Source organism: Manacus vitellinus, unplaced genomic scaffold (assembly GCF_001715985.3).
Source record: "Manacus vitellinus isolate BGI_N305 unplaced genomic scaffold, ASM171598v3 scaffold_51_pilon, whole genome shotgun sequence".
Lineage (NCBI taxonomy): Eukaryota > Metazoa > Chordata > Aves > Passeriformes > Pipridae > Manacus > Manacus vitellinus.
Window position 1 is genome coordinate 2,360,487 of NW_021940620.1, and position 19,610 is coordinate 2,380,096.

Consider the following 19,610-nt stretch of genomic DNA (forward strand, 5'->3'; position numbering starts at 1 on the left):
GCAGATGCCTTTCCCTGAGGCACAGCTGAGCACAGCGTCTACTCCTGCACATGCAGAGAGCTGGATGGGCTCTGTCTGTCCTGGAGGAGACAAGGAGGGGATCATGTCCTCTCTCAGCTCCTCTGCTCACTGATCCTGCTCCCTCATAGCCCCAGGACATTCACAAACCCAGGCTTTGTCCTTCCCCCTTGGATGATGCCTCCCCTCCGGGCCATGCACCAACCCTGTGCATACAGGCACTACTGTAACTACCATTTGATTATTATTTAATCTTACAACACCATGTTCAGCTTGCAAGGTTTTATTTAGGATTGCTCTGCTGCCTGTCAGAATTCTTGTCACCTTTGTGGTTTCCAAGTGAGTCATTACCATTGCTCCAGCAACACTCCACCAGCTACTGGGCAAGGGGAGAAGAATATCTTGTTCAATTAAAGCAGTGATTAATTTTTGCAGGAGAAGTATAATGACTTGTATGGAGAGTTTCCCTTACTCTTGGCTGGTGCACCTGCCACTTAGCTTTTCTTTCTCCATGCTTTAACAAATTCCCAATTAATCACCCTGGGAGGTGGCTGTGACTCATTGCCTCCTCCAAGCAAGTCCTGCCTCATCCTGCCCCCCGAGGAGCCCTCTGACCTCTCAGCTCTTCCTGCAGCCAGTGTGGCTTTTGGCTGGTCCTTGTCAACACAGCTGAACTGTTTGTGTGAGCCTGGCATGAAACACAGGAAAATAAAAGGCAAACCAAAGAGAGAGTCACTGGAGTGTGCTGGGCACGTGGCACCAGACTGCCCAGGATGTGCCCAGCAGTTCTAGCAGGGACCCACAACCTAAAATTAATGTGAGTAGAAACACCATGGTGCTGACCTTCCTCCATCTGCTCCATCCTCAGGAGTGGGTTGGGATGGGGAGGCTGCAGAAGGGCTGGCTCACAGCTGAGCCCAGGGCAGCCAGAACGATCCTGCTGCAGGTGGAGGTATCAGGGTGGAGATCCCAAGGCCTGGAGATCCTGAGCACCCCGTGGAGCTGGTGTTGTCATCACCATGGAGCAGATCATGCTCCATGTGCTGCTGGAGCACGAGCAGCCAACCTGTCCAAGCCATCCCTGTGTCCCCATGTCCTGAGCTGGGTCTCTGGGTAATCCCACCTGCAGCTGACCCAGACAGAGCCAGGCACCACCATGGCACAGAGAGGAGAGATCCCCAACTGCAGGCAGAGGCATCCAAAAGCAAACTGGAGCAAAGCTGCTTAAATTTGCACTCACATGCTTTTGTGAGGGAAAGCTGTAAACCACATTATTCCTCCTGAGTTACTTATCTGACAAAAATGCTGCTCTTTGCAAGGCTGTGCTGGCCCCAAAGAGGTGCCCATTTGCCCTTTCTTTCCCCTGGGTTTGACTTTCTACTCTTTGACTTCACGGAGCAATTCAGGGAACAGCTGCAAAGGGTGGTTCATTCCTGGAAAACAATCCATTCCCCTTGCACCGGCTCTGTGCACCAAAGTTCTGGAGATCGTTGCACAATTCCCTGAGCTCTTAAGAAACGTCGATGTTGAGAGGTTAAAGATTTTAAAGCCTGCTGCCACCTATGGATGGAAGGAAAGCAGTGAGAGCAGGAATCCTCCCAGGAGCATGCCTGACTGGAGGGAGACTCGAACTCTGGAGAAAGCCCTTGGCAGTGGGGATGTGCCAGCAGCCCTGGGCAAAGACCCGAGCCTTCTCCTACTTCAGACAAACCCAAAAAAGTGCAGGAAATTTGCTATGCATCATGTGAGTACACGTAGTACAAGAGAGGAAATAAGCCTGGTTTTTGGCTAGCTGGATCAATCCGATTATGGTGTTTTCATTGACAGACTGTGGCGTGCCCTCCCTTTACCTAATTATTCTGATGTAATTAAATCCTTCAAAAAAAAAAAAGAAATTGTGCATGTTTGCATTCAGCTTGCTAAGGTGATAATTTCTGCAGGAAAACTCTACAGAACACCTGAAATGGATATTTGTGGGGCCATGGGAGCTACAGGGCAGCATATTCCACCCTCACTAGAGGAAACAGAGATACCTATACTATAGATAATGTTATAGACAATAACAGGTCTATAATATGGGTGTTATTTTTATAGCATCATACCTAGCAGAGCTCTTGGCTCGTGAAGAGGCTCTTTGGTCCATGGCAGGGGACACCTCCATTCCCAGAGCATCCTGCCAGACCTCAGGGGGGCCAGGCTGCCCTCTGCCCAACAGCACCAACCTTTACCTTAAACTGGGCAAAGAGGAGAGGGCAGGGAGCACAATGCCAACAAATTACCACAATTCAGTGTTATATGAGATGTTGTTACTGTTTTTTGCTCTGGTTATCCACCTGCACTCTCTGGAAGTGGAAAGTGAGCTGAAAACAGGCACAACTTAATCCCCTGATCTCAGGCATCCACCACCTTACTCTTCAGAAAAAGGTATAATACTTTCAGCACGGGGTTAAAGATGTCCTATTGTTTTATTCTTTTTTTTTTTTTTTTTTTTGTAATTTCATCAGCTTCTTGAAAAACCTGTTTTTCTTTTATCCTGAGTCATTTCGCATGAAGAAACTATTGTTCTAAACTGTGACTCATCAGTCTGCATCACCACTTTCCAAACCCCAGGGGGCACATGGGCTTCGAAGCAGGGAATGGCAGCCAACCTTAATTTACCAATAAACAGGCACTTCATTTCTGCATTGACTCATCACTGGTTAAGCCTGGGTTTGTTCCTACTTCCAAGGGTGAACCTGGAGTGATCATTCCATTTGCTTTTTTAATCATCTTTCATGAAGAGCACTCACATGACCCCTGTCTTACTGACAGTCTGTCTGCTGTTTAAATACAAACACTTGGAAGGAGAGACAAGTATCCAAATGATAGAACTCAAATACCTGGCAATATCAAGTTTCCAGAAACTGCCACGAGGCAGAAAAAAACAACTGTTGGTTCCTGAGACACCTTTCATTTATGAGGATCCACAGGGGAAAGGAGGCCACCATCCAAATTATCCACTTTACTGAAGCTCTCACACAGATCCTAACTATGTCTGTTTGAAATCTGAGTCAAAGGAGCTCTTTTGGAGCTGGAATCCCCTCTGTCACTCAGAGGTACATCATTCCTGCCCAGGGAATGCAGTGCCAGCAGAGTATGAGGGATGGACAAATTTTGCATGAGCAAAACTGGGCCTTGAGAGTGTAAAAGGTGCAAAATGAAAGGCTTGATCCTGCTTTTCTTACACACCAGGACCTGGGGGAATGAGCTGGATTTGGGGCTTGAGGGCTTTCTCTGGCTCTTGTGCAGCAGTAACACGCCAGCCTGGGCTCCTCATCCTGCCCATCAGGCACAGATTTCTACTGAGGACCTTCCCAGGGCTGTAGAAGGCTTGTGGGGGAAAGCTGCTCTTTCCACTTCACCTAATTTTTTTACTCTTAGCATAAAAACCCCACAAACTTTCTAAAAGGTCAGGACTGGGAACAGATTATTCCCTAGGGAGATAGAGAAATACGGGCTAAAGGGATCAGGTGCAGGGTTGCAACACATGCCCTATAGGCTGCATTACACAGCAGGGAGGTGAAGGCACGTGCTGCTCCAGGAGCTTGGGGGATGTTGTGTGTGAATGGAAGGTCACCATCTGCTTCTGAAAGGACTGTGCTCAGGCACTTGCTGCAAATGAGGTGGGAGTTCGATTGCCTCCTCTGCAAAATGAGAAAATCAGGAATTAAGTAAATAAAAAGGACACAGATCTGTTGGAGCAAGTCCAGAGGAGGCCACAAAGGTGCTCTGAAGGCTGGAGTCCCTCTGCTCTGGAGCCAGGCTGGGAGAGCTGGGGGTGTTTATCTGGAGAAGGATCCAGCAGACCTTAGAGCTCCTTTCAGTGCCTAAAGGGGCTCCAGGAGAGCTGGGGAGGGACTTGGGACAAGGGATGGAGGGACAGGACAAGGGGGAATGGCTTCCCAGTGACAGAGGGCAGGGATATATTGGATATTAGGGATAAATTCTTCCCTGAGGGTGGGGAGGCCCTGGCACAGGTTGCCCAGAGAAGCTGTGTTCCAGGTCAGGTTGGATGGGGCTTGGAGCAACCTGGGCTAGTGGAGGTGTATCTGCCCCTTGCAGGTGGGTTAGAATGAGATGAGTTTTAAGTTCCCTTCCAACCCAAATCACTCTGGGATTCTATGAAATCCGGGATCCCACTGGTCTTTTTTGCCCCTTGGTTTTGCCCTCCCTCCTTGCATGACTTTTTCACCCAGTTCCCAGGACAGGCTCTGGTTTTCCTCCCACCTGCCAGGACTCCCCTGCCTGCACAGGCAGGCTGTGCTTGTCCCAGCAAGCTCCTGCCCAGTGCAACCTGCCCACTCCTCCCCCTCTGGCAATGGGCTGGATCCCAAGAGCTGCCTGAGCCTCCCTCCTGCACTGAGCTCACTGAAGGGGGATGCTGGAGAGGAGATGCCACGGCAGGGCAGAACTGAATACTGGGGGAGGAATGAAGCATTTGGGGTGGGCAATATCACCGACCTTTGCACCTGGGATGCTCAGAGCTGGAGCTGGTGCAGAGTAGAGGCGCTGGGGATGGTCCCAGTGCAGGTGGGACACACCTCCTGGAGGAGCAGCAGGGAAGGGCACTGATGAAGCAGGATCCAGCAAAGGGCTCGGGGTAGGACCAGCTCCTTCCCCACCACAGCCTTGCACTGTGCAGGGGATCACTGGAGCCATCTAAGGAGTGCAAAGGCAAAGTATGACCCGTTTCCCTCACATCTTTTTCTCCTTGTTTTGCAGCCTTGAGACACACACTTTTTTAAATTTTGCAGAAAGGATCCAAGTCTCAGCCACACATCAGTTTTACAAAGAATGTATTTCAAATCTGGAATGTACAAAAGAAAACGTGTTTCTTGGTGATTTTTTTTTTCCCAGATGTTGTCTTTGTAAAGTGCTCTTATGCCCACGAGGTGTGTAAGACATTATTACAGAAACTCTCAACACTTTCCCTCTTACCTGGTAACATACTGGATGGTTTCTTTGCAATATTGCTTGAACCTGCTTTCCTTTCACTACACATCTTCCAGCAGCATAATGTTCTGCAGTAAGTTCAAATTCACTTTGTACTCTCAGAGAGGTGCAAGTCCAATGACAGTTGACCAGGTCAGCCAAGGACTTCACCAGCCCCATCTCCATGGCATGGATTTCATAATTTCATGTTTACTGAGACAGAAATAGACTCATCCACAGTCACATGAGTGAGGATCTGTTACACATTCTTCTCTGCAGTCAGACTTGCAGCAGCTCTGTTAACTTCAACTAACCACAGAGACTGTAACTTTTTGGGCTTTCCTCGTTTCTCCCAAAATAATAACGGCAAAGAACACATGTAAACCTTGTACTAATTCTCTCTTGCATTCTGCCTGACAACAGCTCTGAAAACACCAGCAGAATTTCTTCTTTGACAGAGGCCTCTTTAAAAATTTCTTCCCCAGAATTTTAAGCATCAGAGTGTTGGAAAAAAGCTCCCTCCAAACCAGCCCGGGAGAAACAGAACCATACTGTTTTTTAAACTTGGGAGGCAATTCAAAATACAGGTTAGGAAACAAAAGGCTATTACAGAAGTGGTAATAGCACATAGGAGGGCTAGAGGGGGAGTGAAAAAATAAAATAATACTATAAATCAAAAAGCAGTTCTCTTTACAGACTGATTTTCAGGCACAAATGTCAAATCATCATCACTTTCTTTTGTGGATGTTCACTGGAGCTCCTCAGAGCCAGCTGTCACAGAGCAGTGAGTCAGAGCAAGTGGATGGGACACACTCCCTAAAAACATGCTCAAGTAAACCTCTCATTTTGTAGGAACACCCAAACTTCTTTACACCAATGTAGAAGTGTCTCTGACGCCAGAAACAAAACAGAAGCTCTAAAAAAGGGAAAACTACATTCCCAGCTCTGCCTCCTGTTCTGCTTAACTGCTGTTTGTCCAGGCAGCACCGAGCTCCAGCTGCTCTCCTGAAGCTGCACATCTGAATTTCTCTCACACCATCTCCCGTAATTAATTATTTCCCAGTAAAGCAAAAGTTTTTAATTTTCTGTACTGCAAACTCCTGATTTTTTTACCCCTTAAAACCTACTATGAGCAGAGAATTTCACTAAATGTCCTCTGCAACTTCATGCTAATGCATCTCAGTAACAATATTTTGCACAGGTTCATATTAAACCTCTTGTGTGTGTGTATATATGTATATACATATACTTACATCCTGTAGCTATATTACAAACACACAGAGCAAGGAATAGAAGAGTTAAGTGGCACATAAAGGAGTCTTCCTTTTACAGTTTCAATTTATTTGAACCTAAACCAAAACCTGCTCTAAGAATGCAGAGAGGAAACAACATTTGGGCACTGGGGCTGGGACCAAGAGCTTGGGCTGAACTCAAAATCCATCTCTGAGTGCCAACGGGCATGAGAGAGCTTAAAGTATGGTTTAAGTTCTGCAGCTTGTGCTTATGATCTGGTCAGAAGTCAAGTGTGTTAAACCAGTGAGCTCAGCTTTGTCCTTGGGGAACAGTCCACCAAGAACCAGCAGTTGTCAGTGACTTAGCAAAGCCCAGTTTAGTTGTAGGACACTGGATAGATTTCAAAATATCCTGACAAACACTGGCACCACCACAGTGTGCACAGGCTGACTGAAACACTATCTGGGTGCTCTCCCTCCCTTCACAAGCACCAGTGTTTCCAAACCCTGGGGTCAGCCCCACACACGAGCTGTGGCACAGCAGCATCAGGAGCCCTGTTCTGAATTGCTTTCCCTCTTTACCTCGCTGGCAAGGGGACATCTGTCAACCCAACTGATTTTTCCCTTCCTCCATTGCACAGTGGGAACTTGCTCAGGTATTTCCTAGAGATGCTCATAGGACCTGGGGCTGCCCTTTAACAAAGATTTGAACAAACTCCAACTCAAATTCTGCCCTTCCTCTCAGGAGCCACATTCTGATGGAAATGCAAATCCCTTTTCTCAGAACCCCCATGTGCTACAAAACCTGAACTGTCCCCCAGCCTCTTGCCAGGGTAAGCTCAGGTTCTCCTCAGCTCAGCTCCCCCCTCAGCCCCTGCCCAGAGCAGCAGCCTGTCACACTACACTCCCTGTCAACAGAGCTGCTGTTCCCACCCCTGGGGTCGGGCACTCAAATATCACCAAGTGGCCAAGATCAGGTCTCCAACAGCTCATCCCTGCCCTGAGCTACTGCCAAGGGTTTGCTCCAGCTAGTGCTGCTCCTGGGAGTTAATCAAACCACTCTGACAGTGAAGTACCACCCTTGTGGGGGAAAATCTATCCAAGCAACATAAATTCTTATTTGCCTGTGCCAAAACCAGGCATTTGGACCCAATATTGAAAGTATGCCTTTACATTCTCCTTCAATGAGGAGAGCGTTTATTATCACACATTTAGGAAGGAGAACCCAGGACTACAAGTGGATCCAAGCAAGCTTTGCACCCAGCCCTCAAATTGCAAGTTTTTGTTATCTACTAAATCTTGTCACATTTGGGAGCAACACAGTGAATGGCTCATGCTCAGAGTGGCTGTGGTGCCACGAACACCGAAGAGGGGACCCAAAATGCCCTTGATTTACACACGGTTTGTGCAGGAGCTCCAGTAGTTTGCAGGTGAGGGAGGCTTCTGTCATCCCACTGGGACATGGGCAGACAGTGCCCAAGTTAGGGAGGCACTGCTTCCTCCGAGGCTGCTGTGAGAGCTCTTCTTGTCCAGGCAGGGACCAAGCAGGACCTGATCCCTCCAGCCATCACCTTCGCCACAGGGCAAACAGGATGAGTGCCCTCTGCCTCCACAAGGATGATGAGGCAGCATCAGCAGGTTGAAAGCTTTGAGATCCTGGAATGAAAGGCATCAAAGGCTCCAAAATATTACTAGGAAATTTCTTACCATGACAGGACATGTGCAATAAGAACCAGGGTCATAAGGAAGACAAGGGATGTATTTTTTTTTTATTTTACTGTACCTGCTCACTGAATTTCTAATTCTAATTCAAAAGCAGACAAGTAAGAAATAACTTGAAAAATGTAAACTAAGGAGAACATATGCTTAGGATTGGAAAATAGTTGTCTATCACAGTAGGTTAAGACACTTCCCCATGGGTTGTGTCAGGGCTGAGTTTATCAGTTTGATAATACTCCGTGGCAATCCCCACTCCACCAACAGTGCCAATCCTAGAGGGCAGCTGGATTCTCAGGCAGCATCATTTGCCTGTAAGATCAGATCCTTCCACCTCATTTTAGAATTGCAGAAAAGGAAATGTCATTTTCTCCAGACTGAATTATTACTGTACCCATCTTAGAACCCAGCTCATTACTAGACCATGTGCTGAGCACACTTTTTTCCTGGTTTTGATAATTTTACAAGAACTCCCTGCTTAAAACTCCTTTTCTTCACATTCCAAGCAACGTTTTATTTTCTATTTCTCATACTTGTATTTCCAGCATGGGATGGGATAACACAACAACAAACACACCGAGAACATGTCAACAGACACTCTGGTCTTAAGCTTCTCTTCCGCAGTTTATTATATAAATTATGCTTTTAAACATTTAGAGCACTCACATTTCCAAACAGAATCCAGTTCCACACAGATACTGGTGCAAAGAGTGGTTTTATCTCAGTGTGAGGAAGCTACAAGACCCCAGTGACAGCCACTGGATGAGGCTGTTTTAATGTAACTCCTCGGCCCAAAACTAACATTTATGTGACCTAAATCTGAGCACGGTGCAGTCAATAGAAATACTGGACTTTGGTTGGTAACAATCAAATATTTGGACAGTACAAACAAGAGAAGAACAATTCGACCTCAAGCAGACCTGTGAATTCACTGGGGTTGGAGACCACCTCCATCATTTTCTGAACTGACATTATTATAAATAAATAGGTGCCAAATGTTCTATTTGGTGTTCAGTTGCAATCATCAAAATCCAATAAAGCTCCCATACATTCTGGTATTGTATGTACTCCAGTGAATGCCACAGGTCACCTCTGGCACATCAAAGACAGGACCCGAACACAGAAATAATAATGAAATTATCTTGATCTGGCAAGAGGACAAATGAGAAAACTTGGAGATCCTTCCCCTCTCCAATGCCAATAATTGCTGAAAAATTTATTAAACCAAGACTGAAATACAGCAATCACCTCTCAGTTATACAGTACATACTAAACCCCAATTTTAACTAAATACAAGCAAAATAAATCTTAACCCAGAGATGCCAGCAACTGGGGTCACTGCAGTGAAATACAGGCCACTGTCACAAGTAGTTATTAGGATCTTAGAAATCTGCATTCATTTCTCTTAAGGAACTGTTGTAATGTAAAAACAAAATGAGACACTTCATAAATAACATCTTTATTAATGAGTTTTCTTTTTCACATTCTTTAAAGTGATGTTTAATTGAAATCTGCATAGTCAAGAGTGCAAAAAAAAAATCAATTCATAGAAGTCAGACCCAGATGTGAATGTTGCTTTTGTTTAAGCAAGACTGGTCACAGTCTTAGGAATAAGATAGAAATAAATGGCCAGGGAGATGTGGGGGGGAGTAGGAATGAGAACCACCAGGAAAACTCTCATCAAGTTATTTGTCTATTAATGAAGTCTTCACACAAAGACACACAACACTCATTCACATTCAAGTGCACAACAGAAGGTAAACTACAGAAGGAAGATCCTTCCTCTGCTGAATGAACAGAGCAAGATTGTTTGTGTACTTCACTGAGTGTTGATCAGCTGTTCCCACAGCAGGAACCATTCCAGCACCCAGGTGGATAAACACAAGGTCCAGATTTCTTCATGCCCTTACAGCAACCACATTTCAGGCAGCATCCCACAGCAGGAACCAGGAAATCTGAGTGTTTCCATAACAGTGAGAATTGTTCTTAACACACACTTTTCAAGCACTATCACCTCCCTTCTTTTTCAATTTTTCATAGGATTATCCCTTTCTTTGCTGCTGCTGCTCATGGTTGGTTGGAAGAGCAGGTGAAGAGGACCCTCTGTGCCCATGCAATGGCTCAGCCTGTGGAAGTGCAGCAGAACATCTCCACCTCCAGCTTCATTTCCATCAGCACAGGCAGCACAGTCCCGAGTCTCTCACATCAACACTACAATGTGACTCTGCAAGTAGTACCTTTAATATTTACACCATCTAGTGATTTAGCTGTTCTCTGCATTACAGCCACCATCAGAAAAAGTTAGAGAAAAAAAACCCAAGAGGCACATCCCCTACACAATGGCTGTAGGGAGTAAAGACTCACAACACACTGTCCACACGCTGGTGAGAGGCCACTTCTTACCTCCAGTTTGGATTTCTGCAGCAGAGACACTACTCTACAGCTGAGCACTGGTTTACATGCAGAATTCTCTTGTGCTGGTCATTTGGAAAAGCCATCTGATACCATCACACTGAACTTCACTGTGCACAAACTGGGCTTAATGCTCTGCACACTATTCTGCAGCAATAAACTTCATTTACAATTTATATTAGCTATGTTCTGAATTATTCATCTTATTCAGATGCACAGTCTAGGACTGTGGGGAACTGATCATCAATATTCAATCATACCAGTTCAGATTTGGGCAAGGAATAAGTCTCATTTATTTGCTATGAGCCTACAGGCTTTAAATCTGAGATTCCATCCCAGAGAAAGTTATTTATGAAATCAAACCAGTCAGAAATACATTTGCTGCCATGGATATTAGAAACATAAGGCCTAAAGTATTTTGGAGAAGACCTACAGCAGGAGGTAAAAGGGATCCAGTAAAACTTGCAGCAGTTTGTATTTGTACAAGGGGAAAACAAACTACAGAGTGAAACCCAAACCCATCAAGGTGAAACAGTGACTTCAGGGATGAAACCCCACCTTCATTTCACAGTAAAATAAAACATCCCCAGCACATGGAAGCACCAACCACAGCTCCCAGGCAGCACCAACAAAATGCTGACAGACAACACCCTTTCTTCAAAGATAACCTGCTTTTTCCTTGGGGAGCCAGGGAAAACCAGAAGACTGGAAACAGGGACTGCAGATAACTGAATTTTACCCCAGAAATAAGTCCCCTGGGCAGCCAGCAGCTGCCCCACTGGCCAGGTGTCAGGGCAAAAACCACACAAAAGAATCCCTCTTGTCCCAGTCTAAAGTACCAAAACTAAAACTGGTCAATTGGGTGTGAGCTGATAAATTTTCACAAGCAGCAATGGCAACACTTTTTTTTCCTGGCAATTTCACAGGCAAATCTGCTGGCAGACCCCAAAACTAATGAAATTGGAAACAAGATATTTAGTGCAGTGATATTCTTAATTTTTCTTCAGAAAGAAACTGTATTTCTTATGCCACATCAGGGGTTTAATTCCAGAGACCAGGAGATTAAGACCACTTTTGATATTAGTTTAAGATTTACTTTGGCACAGCTAATTTACATTATTTGTACTTGAAGGGCATCACCTTAGATTTTTCCTTTACTATGCAAAATCCTTAAAACAAATGCAATTTGGTAGTCTGAAAAACCCCACCTTTACTCTAACCTACAATGGAACTACTTTGTGGCCTGCTGTGTTTCAGGAAAATATCCCACATATTCAGATCACCAGGCAGCCTCACTAGTTAAGACACATTAAAACGAAACATTTCCCATTAAAGTTGCCAAAAACTGGATTTAAATTTATTGCATGACGTTGCATAAGAAAGTGTGTTATTGAAAACTGTAAGGCATCATGCAATTATCCATCAGCTAATTATTTATTATTCCTTGAAAGATGGTTATATACTCTAAAGTTATAAAACCAGTTTCAAAAAAGTACATAAAAAAATTTAACATAAGCATTAAATATTTTTTTTTTCACATGTTCATCGTTTTTAGCTGTTAAAAAGTGCATTCAAACATACTGTACTGGAAAGTTGCTCTGACCAAAAATGGTGCTGGAGACTCATTAAATTAAAAGCTGCAAAAGGAGGTTGCATGGGATTAGAAAGCTCACAGGTTGTGGTATTTCAACTTACAAACGTGAAATAATTTTTCAATCCTCAACACTTATAATTTAGCATCAATGATATAATCAGCTAAAAAGGTGTATTTTTCTGACTTGAACAGTCAAATGGATTCAAGTTACGCACACTGAGTGATCAGAGGAGGAGCAGACAAGGTTCAGCCAGGGGCAGGGTGTGCTGCTGGGATTCTGGCATCCATCAGTTGATGTACTGGGCCATCCAGCGGAACCCCTCCCCATAGCCTTGTCTCTTTAGCACACTGCACATGAACACCTCCAGGGGCCTGGCATTCAGGTCCTTCAGTGGTGTGTTGCCCTGCAGAGACACAGAAATACCCCCAGTTACGGTCTCCTTATAAAACAACTCCTACTTTACATGGACAGCTGTTTCTATGGAATGCCAGTACTTAACTTGTGTTGGATACTGGAATTTTAGAACATAAATTCATCTCAAACCGTAGAATGGGTTGGGTTGGAAGGGACTTTAAAGCTCATCTTGTTCCAACCCCCTGCCATGGGCAGGGATACCTCCCCCTAGCCCAGGTTGTTCCAAATCCTGTCCAACCTGGCCTTGGACACTTCCAGGGGTGGGGCAGTCACAGCTTCTCTGGGCAACCTGTGCCAGGGCCTCCCCACCCTCACAGGGAAGGATTTCCTCCTAACCTCTAAACTAACCCTGCCATCCTAATCTCAGTAACATGGACACTAGGAATACACAAAGCATATTTTCGTGTGCTGAAGGCATATTTTCATGTTTTCATCCACACTGGAGAGGGTGAAGTACCTGAAGCCAGAATGGAACAGCAACATGTCCACAGAGAACTTTAGAGCTCTGGTTTTCAATCACAGTTCCCTGCTGCGTTTACAATAGTTTTCCAGCCAGATAAAAGGAGTATTTTATACTAATTTTAGGACTGACCAAAGCAGGAGTGCAAGGTGCTTGCCAAGATCAGCAGAGTGCAATAAAGCTGTTGCTCAACTGGAGCTTCACAACAGTGTTCAGACCTCCTCAACTACGTGTGGGGGTGTAAGAACCCGAAAAAAAGAAGTTAAAGATTTTGTTCCTGCTCAGCCTAAACTCTGACTGGCACTGAACTTTAGGGGAGGCCCCTAAGGGTGAATAAGCAAAGAGGAATTGCGAGACCAGGGGCTCTCAGCAGAACCGCGGTGCTGGTCAGCTCATGGGAGCCGGGATGGAAGCCACGCTGGAATGACTCCATCAGCTGCACAGAGGTGTCTCTCCAAGGGCCAAGGACAAGGGAGCAACTCCTTCCCAGTACCCTGTGTCCCAGTGTCTCCTACAAGCACTGCACTGTATTAACTTTACATTAAGAAGAGTTGAAGTATCATGAAGACCCACATGAGAAATCTGCCTTGTTGCTACAGGTACCAGTAGGAACTTTTTCCTTCCCACAACCTACAGACTTAGGTGTAAATTTAGGTTCAAGCTTCAGGTAAACATTTTAAGTAGAAAATTATTAAAGCCTGTACTTCACACGAGAAAAGTCACTTACTGAAAGACTTTATCCAGTTTTTTTCTTATAATTCTCTCCAGAACTATAGCCTCTGAAAACTCAGTTTAAAAATACTGCATAAGAAACTTGAAGTATTAAAAGTTATTCTCTTTTTTCTCTGAAAAATGTAGCATTAAATATGATGCTAAAAAGTTGTAGTAAAGATGCATTTAACACACACAAAAGCAGACCCCAGAACTCATTTCATATATTGTTATCAGGTACTAAGTACTTTACAAATTAAAAAACATTTGTTTTGTGTAGCTAGAAGGAACCAGAGCCAACACATAAATAAAGCAAACAAACTCCCTAACAAAAAAATCTCACTAAAGCAAAAACCTGCCAAAAAAAAAAGAAAAAGAAAAAAGGAGCAATACCTTTCCTGTTGTCTGGCCATACAGACCAAATGTCTCTCGTAGCCTTTCTTCACTGATGGCTTCTGGTCTGTCAATCTTGTTACCAAGAATTAGGATAGGCACATTAGCAATAGTTTCATCTGTCATTAGTGACTACAAAGGAAAGGAGAAAGAAGGAGTGATGAATTTAGAATACAGGTCAAATCGCTCCTCCTCATGTGAGGTGACAGCAGGGCTCTGTTGGACACTGGGTATTTGAGCTGAGCTCTTACAAGTGAAAGGTCATGCTTTGAAAAGCTCCTTTAAACTTACATCAAGTTCTTCTTTTGATTCAAGCAACCTTTCATGATCTGCACAGTCCACCAAGAACACAATGCCATTAATTGCAGGCAGGTAGTTTTTCCACACTCTGCGAGCTACAGGGAAAATGAGAATTAAAAATAAAAGGAAATTATCCCCAAATTCAGAGTGATGTATATTGGTCATTAAGGAGCAACAGGTAGAGGTTTTTTATTTGATTTTTTTTAAGTCTTAGCTTATGTTGCCAGTGTTCAGAATGCAATCCCCTGTTTTACTTGAAATGACAGAGCAAAAATATCATTCCTTTACTGTTATCACCCCTCTATCCCACCTGGATGCTGATGTACAGAACTTTTTTTTGTTTCCCCAAGAATTATGTCAACAAAGGTAAGCTTGAAGCATAAAGCTTAAAGGTAAATACAAGCAATTCAAAGTACATAATCCCCTTCACAGTATTAGACAAAAGTTTCTGCTCTACTGCAGCTCTTGGAAAATTGTATTTGGGATTTGTGGTAAGTGGTGGAGACAGACAAAAAAACCAGCCAATGTCTTTTATGCTCTCAAAGAAGAGTGTGGGAGGTCAGTCTTTGCATTTCTGACTGGAAACAAATTCCAACCCAATTCACTGAGCTTAAGTGAGTCAATGGACACCCTTACCTTGAGCATGTCCACCCAGATCAAAGGTAGTGAAAGTCATGCCAGCAATTGTCAGCTCTTCTGAAGCTGAAAATACACAGAATTATGTTCCTGTGAAGATTGTGCAGTGCATTGGAACAGTCTAACCTTCCAGCACATACATTTTACTTTTTCCTCTTGGTTCTTTTCAGTATTTTGTTATTCAAGAAGCAAATGAGAGCAAAACATTCTCTCAAAATCAATGACACGTTCGTGTAACACCAAAATGTTATTAACCATTAAAGCATGAAATATCTGCAACACTAAGAACAGCAGACAGTATTCATACATTATGTATCCCTACATAATAATACACAAACAACAGTTGGTTCTGGCATCTGGTTTGCCAAAAAGATGGCATTTTGTGTCCAGTACTGTTCAAGGTTTCTCCTCTTCACATCCATTCCCAATTTCTCACCTCCTTACTGGACTTCATCAATCCACATTTTCAACCTGTGTTGAACTTTTACTCCTGTAAGGTTACCAGGATAACAATTACACAGCAACTTTTGAGACACAAACTCTAACTTTCCAGCTACACAGAGAAACTGTTCCCTAAAATTGCAGGCCCCTCTTCCCCCCAGTTTCTATAATATAAACTCTCAGCTTCGTTGTTCTGCTTGTTACTCACCTCTTAAATTTAATGCAACACACTGAACAACCCTACATGTTTTTTTTTAATATTACTTGAACTATTACTTTGTTTCTCCCGATTACACTGTTGGTCTCATGACATATAATCAAATCCTGCTTTTCCTGCAATCCTTCCAACACTTTCTAGTTATGGGACCAGCAATATTCACTTACTGGGGTGTAACGTGGGGACGTGTTGCCCCAGTCTGTCATCTTTGAGCATGTGCAGCAGTGTAGTTTTCCCAGCATTGTCCAGTCCAAGAAACACTAGTTTGCCTGATTTCTTGTACAGTCCTAGAACAAAGAAGGACCCAGTGAATAATCAGTTCAAGTGGTGGGAGTTCATTTCCAGCCCTAGAGATGATTTTGCTCCCAGGAACAAAGTGTTACAGTCCCAGTACAAAATACAGGTCAGTCAAGCCCCACCACACACTTTATCAGTGTCACTTTATCACCACTGCCCTTTATCCATGCTCTCCTCCTGTACAAATTACATTCCCACTTGCCACGTGGTACCATGTGCAGCTTGGCAGCAGTGGGAGAGGCACAAAACTGGTGTGAATGTGTCACTCCTGGAAATGCAGTTACATTAGCTCAGGAAAAGCACTGCAGAACAGGACTAAACACTGCCAGTGGAGCTTACTCTGCCCCAGCAAAAGGCCACTTTGCTCACAGGAGGTGAGAGGTGAGTGTGCAGGTCCAGCACCACCAGCAGGCTCTGGAGCATGGACCTGAGCCTGCACAGAGTTTCGTTCAGCTGCCTCCAATTACAGCAAAAAACTTGTCTGAGGCAAAAAGAGAATTCAGACTTCAATCAGAATATTACAGAGAAATTGGTTTCAATGTCAATGCTTATAATTAGTGTATGTATGAATTCTTCAGTGTTGGTTCATTTGGACAAAAAGTAACTTCCACCCATACCCCCAGGAAAACTGGTGGCTACATCCTGAATGGCATTGCCAGGGCACTTCTGACACATCTGCTGCCATGTGACAATGCTTTCATAAAAGGAATAAGAAATCCTATTTTCATTGATTGTCATCTTTATAAGAATGACTTTTCCCCTTCTTCTCCCCTCTATTTGAAACCCCAGAAATGCAACAGTTGCTGTGAAGGAGTGGAAAGACATTTAAAACACGAACACCATATTTTCTTAATGTTGGAGATTATCAAAGGGCAATTCTCTAATAACTTGTCAACACTACATCCTTTGCCAGAATTAGTTTTCACTGCCTCAAACTGATTGATATTCAAAGTAAAACATTAAGATAAATTAAATTTAAAAACAAAATGTCGATTCTGTTCCATATTGAAAAAAAAAAAAAGTCTCATCTAAAGTGTCATCCTCATGTGTGTTTTCTGTGGTGGGATTTTAAGCCAGCCCTGCTGATGCCACAGCATTCCAGGGGCACAGGTGCCTCTGCCCAGACCTTTACACTGCTGCTGTTTGTTCACCTCTCCCTCTGCCTTTCAGCTAATCTCTGGGATCATGTTCCAGAGGGACATATTTTGTAACTTGCATAAATGGATATTCTCTCATATTCCTCATCTTATGTCATCAATGATCTTTATTACTCCAGGTCCTGTTGAATGTCTTCACAGTTCTTTCAAATACAAATAATTCTTACTTCCCAAACTCACCTTCTCACATGTCCATATGTATATTAACTACTGAACTACAGAGTGGAGGAGAAAATATTAATGTTTACAGAGAAAGAAAAAGTGACAAACATTTTCATATATTTACTTACATCACAGGAGAAACTCACCCTGTGAGTTAAACAGAAGTCTATTAATATACAGTAAAACAATAACATTTTTGCCACTCTCAGCCTGCACATAAAGGAGTCTTTGCTCCCCAGTAACATGTTGCTGCTTTCTCCAAAACATTTCACACTTCCCAAGTGTCTGTCACAGAAACACAAGAATAACAAGCAGCAATACTTCACCTATTGGCTACACCAAGACTGGAGTTTTTATGTATACATATAAATAAAAAAGTATTCTTTGTGCATTCCAAAAGTATGTGTGCAATGATGTGCTTCCATCAGCCTGCTGACAGGACAGGGAACTGTGGGGAGCCTCCCAAGTGTTCTGATCACCCTTCTTCAGCTGTGAACATAACTGAGAATGAAAAGAGAAAGTGTTTCTTTTAGAACAAGAGGGACATATTGGAAGTAATTCTCCTTCCTGCTTCAAGCTCCTGTATCTTACACCAGAATTAGCCTTTGCTTGCCCAGGAATGGAAGAGCAGGGCAGCATGCAGCAATCACTGCACAGCTAAGGAAGAGGAGATAAGAAGGATTAGTCAACTTTAGTTAAAATTTCACTGGCTGGCTTTTCGACAGCAGGCCAAGGGTCCAACATTCAGCAAAAAACTTTAAACTTTCAACTGATAAAAGGCAGGTGGCACAGCCTGCCATGATTCCTTAGCCTCAAATGCTTTTTGACCACTTTGATAAAATCCCTTGAACTTGGAAACTGTGCCTTTTACCTATGAGATCTGCAACTTCTGTTCCTTTTTTAGTGTCCTAACACATTCTCCTCCTGGTTGTGGGTTTTTTTCCCCTCCCTGTTAAGCACAAACTAATATTTCACCTTGGACTGATCTGGATTGCAGACTCTTTTGGCCAGGGAATAATTTTCTGAGGCTCTTGAGCAGATACCAGTGAAGTTTCATGGTGATTTCTGTGACACCAGTCACAGAACAACACACTGCTGAACATGAGAAAGGGCTTCAATAGCTGGCACTAATTTTTGTAGACAGTTCCTCCTATTTGGATTCTGAAGTAACATCCTCATGTGCAAAAGAACTCAACTAAAATAACTGAGTTCAGTTCTTTACAGCAGAGAAAAATCAGGAAAAGGTCCACAAAAGCCAACTAAACTACACCAGCTTAAATGTACTATGATTAGAAAAGTCCAACATAATACGATTGTGAAGGAAAACGTAATTTCTTTCAAGAAGTTAAGGCTTAATGTGAGATTGAGTGGAGAGCACACTCTGGAAATGCTCACTATTGATAAGTGAAACTTTTGTTTGAGTGTTACTGAACATACACCAAACCAAATATTATTATTTAACCAATGGCCTTGTTTGAAGATAACAGAGGTGAACAGACATTTTATACAAGAATGGCAGAAAGGAAAAGTCCCAAACGATAAAGACTTACCTAAAAACTGTAATACGCTACTGAAACCACTGTAAATCCAATCAAATAGGAACATATCTGAATCTTACAGTCTGAAATAAACAGAAAATATAAATGCATTTAAGATCTGTCAGAACAGCACATTAATCATTGTAAAATTTATAGGTAACAAAAGTAATCCAAAACCCTGGGTTAAAAATAAAAGCCAATTTAGTTTTGGTAAACTGTATCATGGACCAATTAAGTGACCCCATAACACAGTAAAAATTAGTGTAGAAATAGAAAACAGAATCCAGACCTTGTGATTCAACATCAAAGACTCTCTCCTCCCTCAGGGAAACACTATGTGGACGAAGTCTTTGAAAGAAGTAAAAATAACTTTATCCTCAGTATGATTTGGAGGAGATGTGTGATGATCCATTGAAGATTTCAAACAGGATCTTGACACATAGTTTTCAACTGGTAAAAAGCAGCACTTTGGAGAGGGCACTGGAGGGATATCAGTGCAGGGTCAGTGCTCCAGCCACCCCTGGGAGCTGCTAGAGTTCAAAGCAGAGGCAATAAGAGGTGAAGAAGTTTTGTGGATTTGAATCTAGAGAAGTTTGATGCCAAATAAATCCCTGCTGTCCACACAGAACCTGTCTGTTTGGCTTGTCATGGGAAACAACTACCTAGCACAAAGCTCTGGAATTGCCATTCAAAGATGGTGACCTCCTCTACTGTCCTGCACAGGCTGCCACAATTTAAATCTTACATGCAGAACTTATGTTTTAAAAAACCCCATCAGAACACTATGTTTCACACTGAGTTCCTTCAGCTTAGATTCAAGAACAGAAGGCTGAGCTGAGAGCCATCACTGGGTTCACTGTGTAGCCACAAACAATTAATTTCCTAGCTTTCATCCAAATTTCCTCATGATCTGAAGTGAGGATAATCAGTCACTAAGGTT

General features: G+C 43.3%; 1 protein-coding gene across 1 annotated transcript; it reads right to left on the reverse strand.

Moving 5' to 3' along the window:
• Positions 1 to 8,542: 8,542 nt before the first annotated feature.
• On the reverse strand, positions 8,543 to 18,759 carry SAR1B (secretion associated Ras related GTPase 1B). Its single transcript, XM_018081074.2, has 6 exons — positions 18,683 to 18,759; positions 15,684 to 15,803; positions 14,859 to 14,924; positions 14,214 to 14,317; positions 13,923 to 14,054; positions 8,543 to 12,347 (listed from the first exon to the last, which is right to left on the reverse strand). The coding sequence occupies exons 1-6, from the start codon at positions 18,735 to 18,737 to the stop codon at positions 12,231 to 12,233; spliced, it is 594 nt and encodes a 197-aa protein (XP_017936563.1). The 5' UTR covers positions 18,738 to 18,759; the 3' UTR covers positions 8,543 to 12,230.
• Between the last annotated feature and the right edge of the window lie 851 nt (positions 18,760 to 19,610).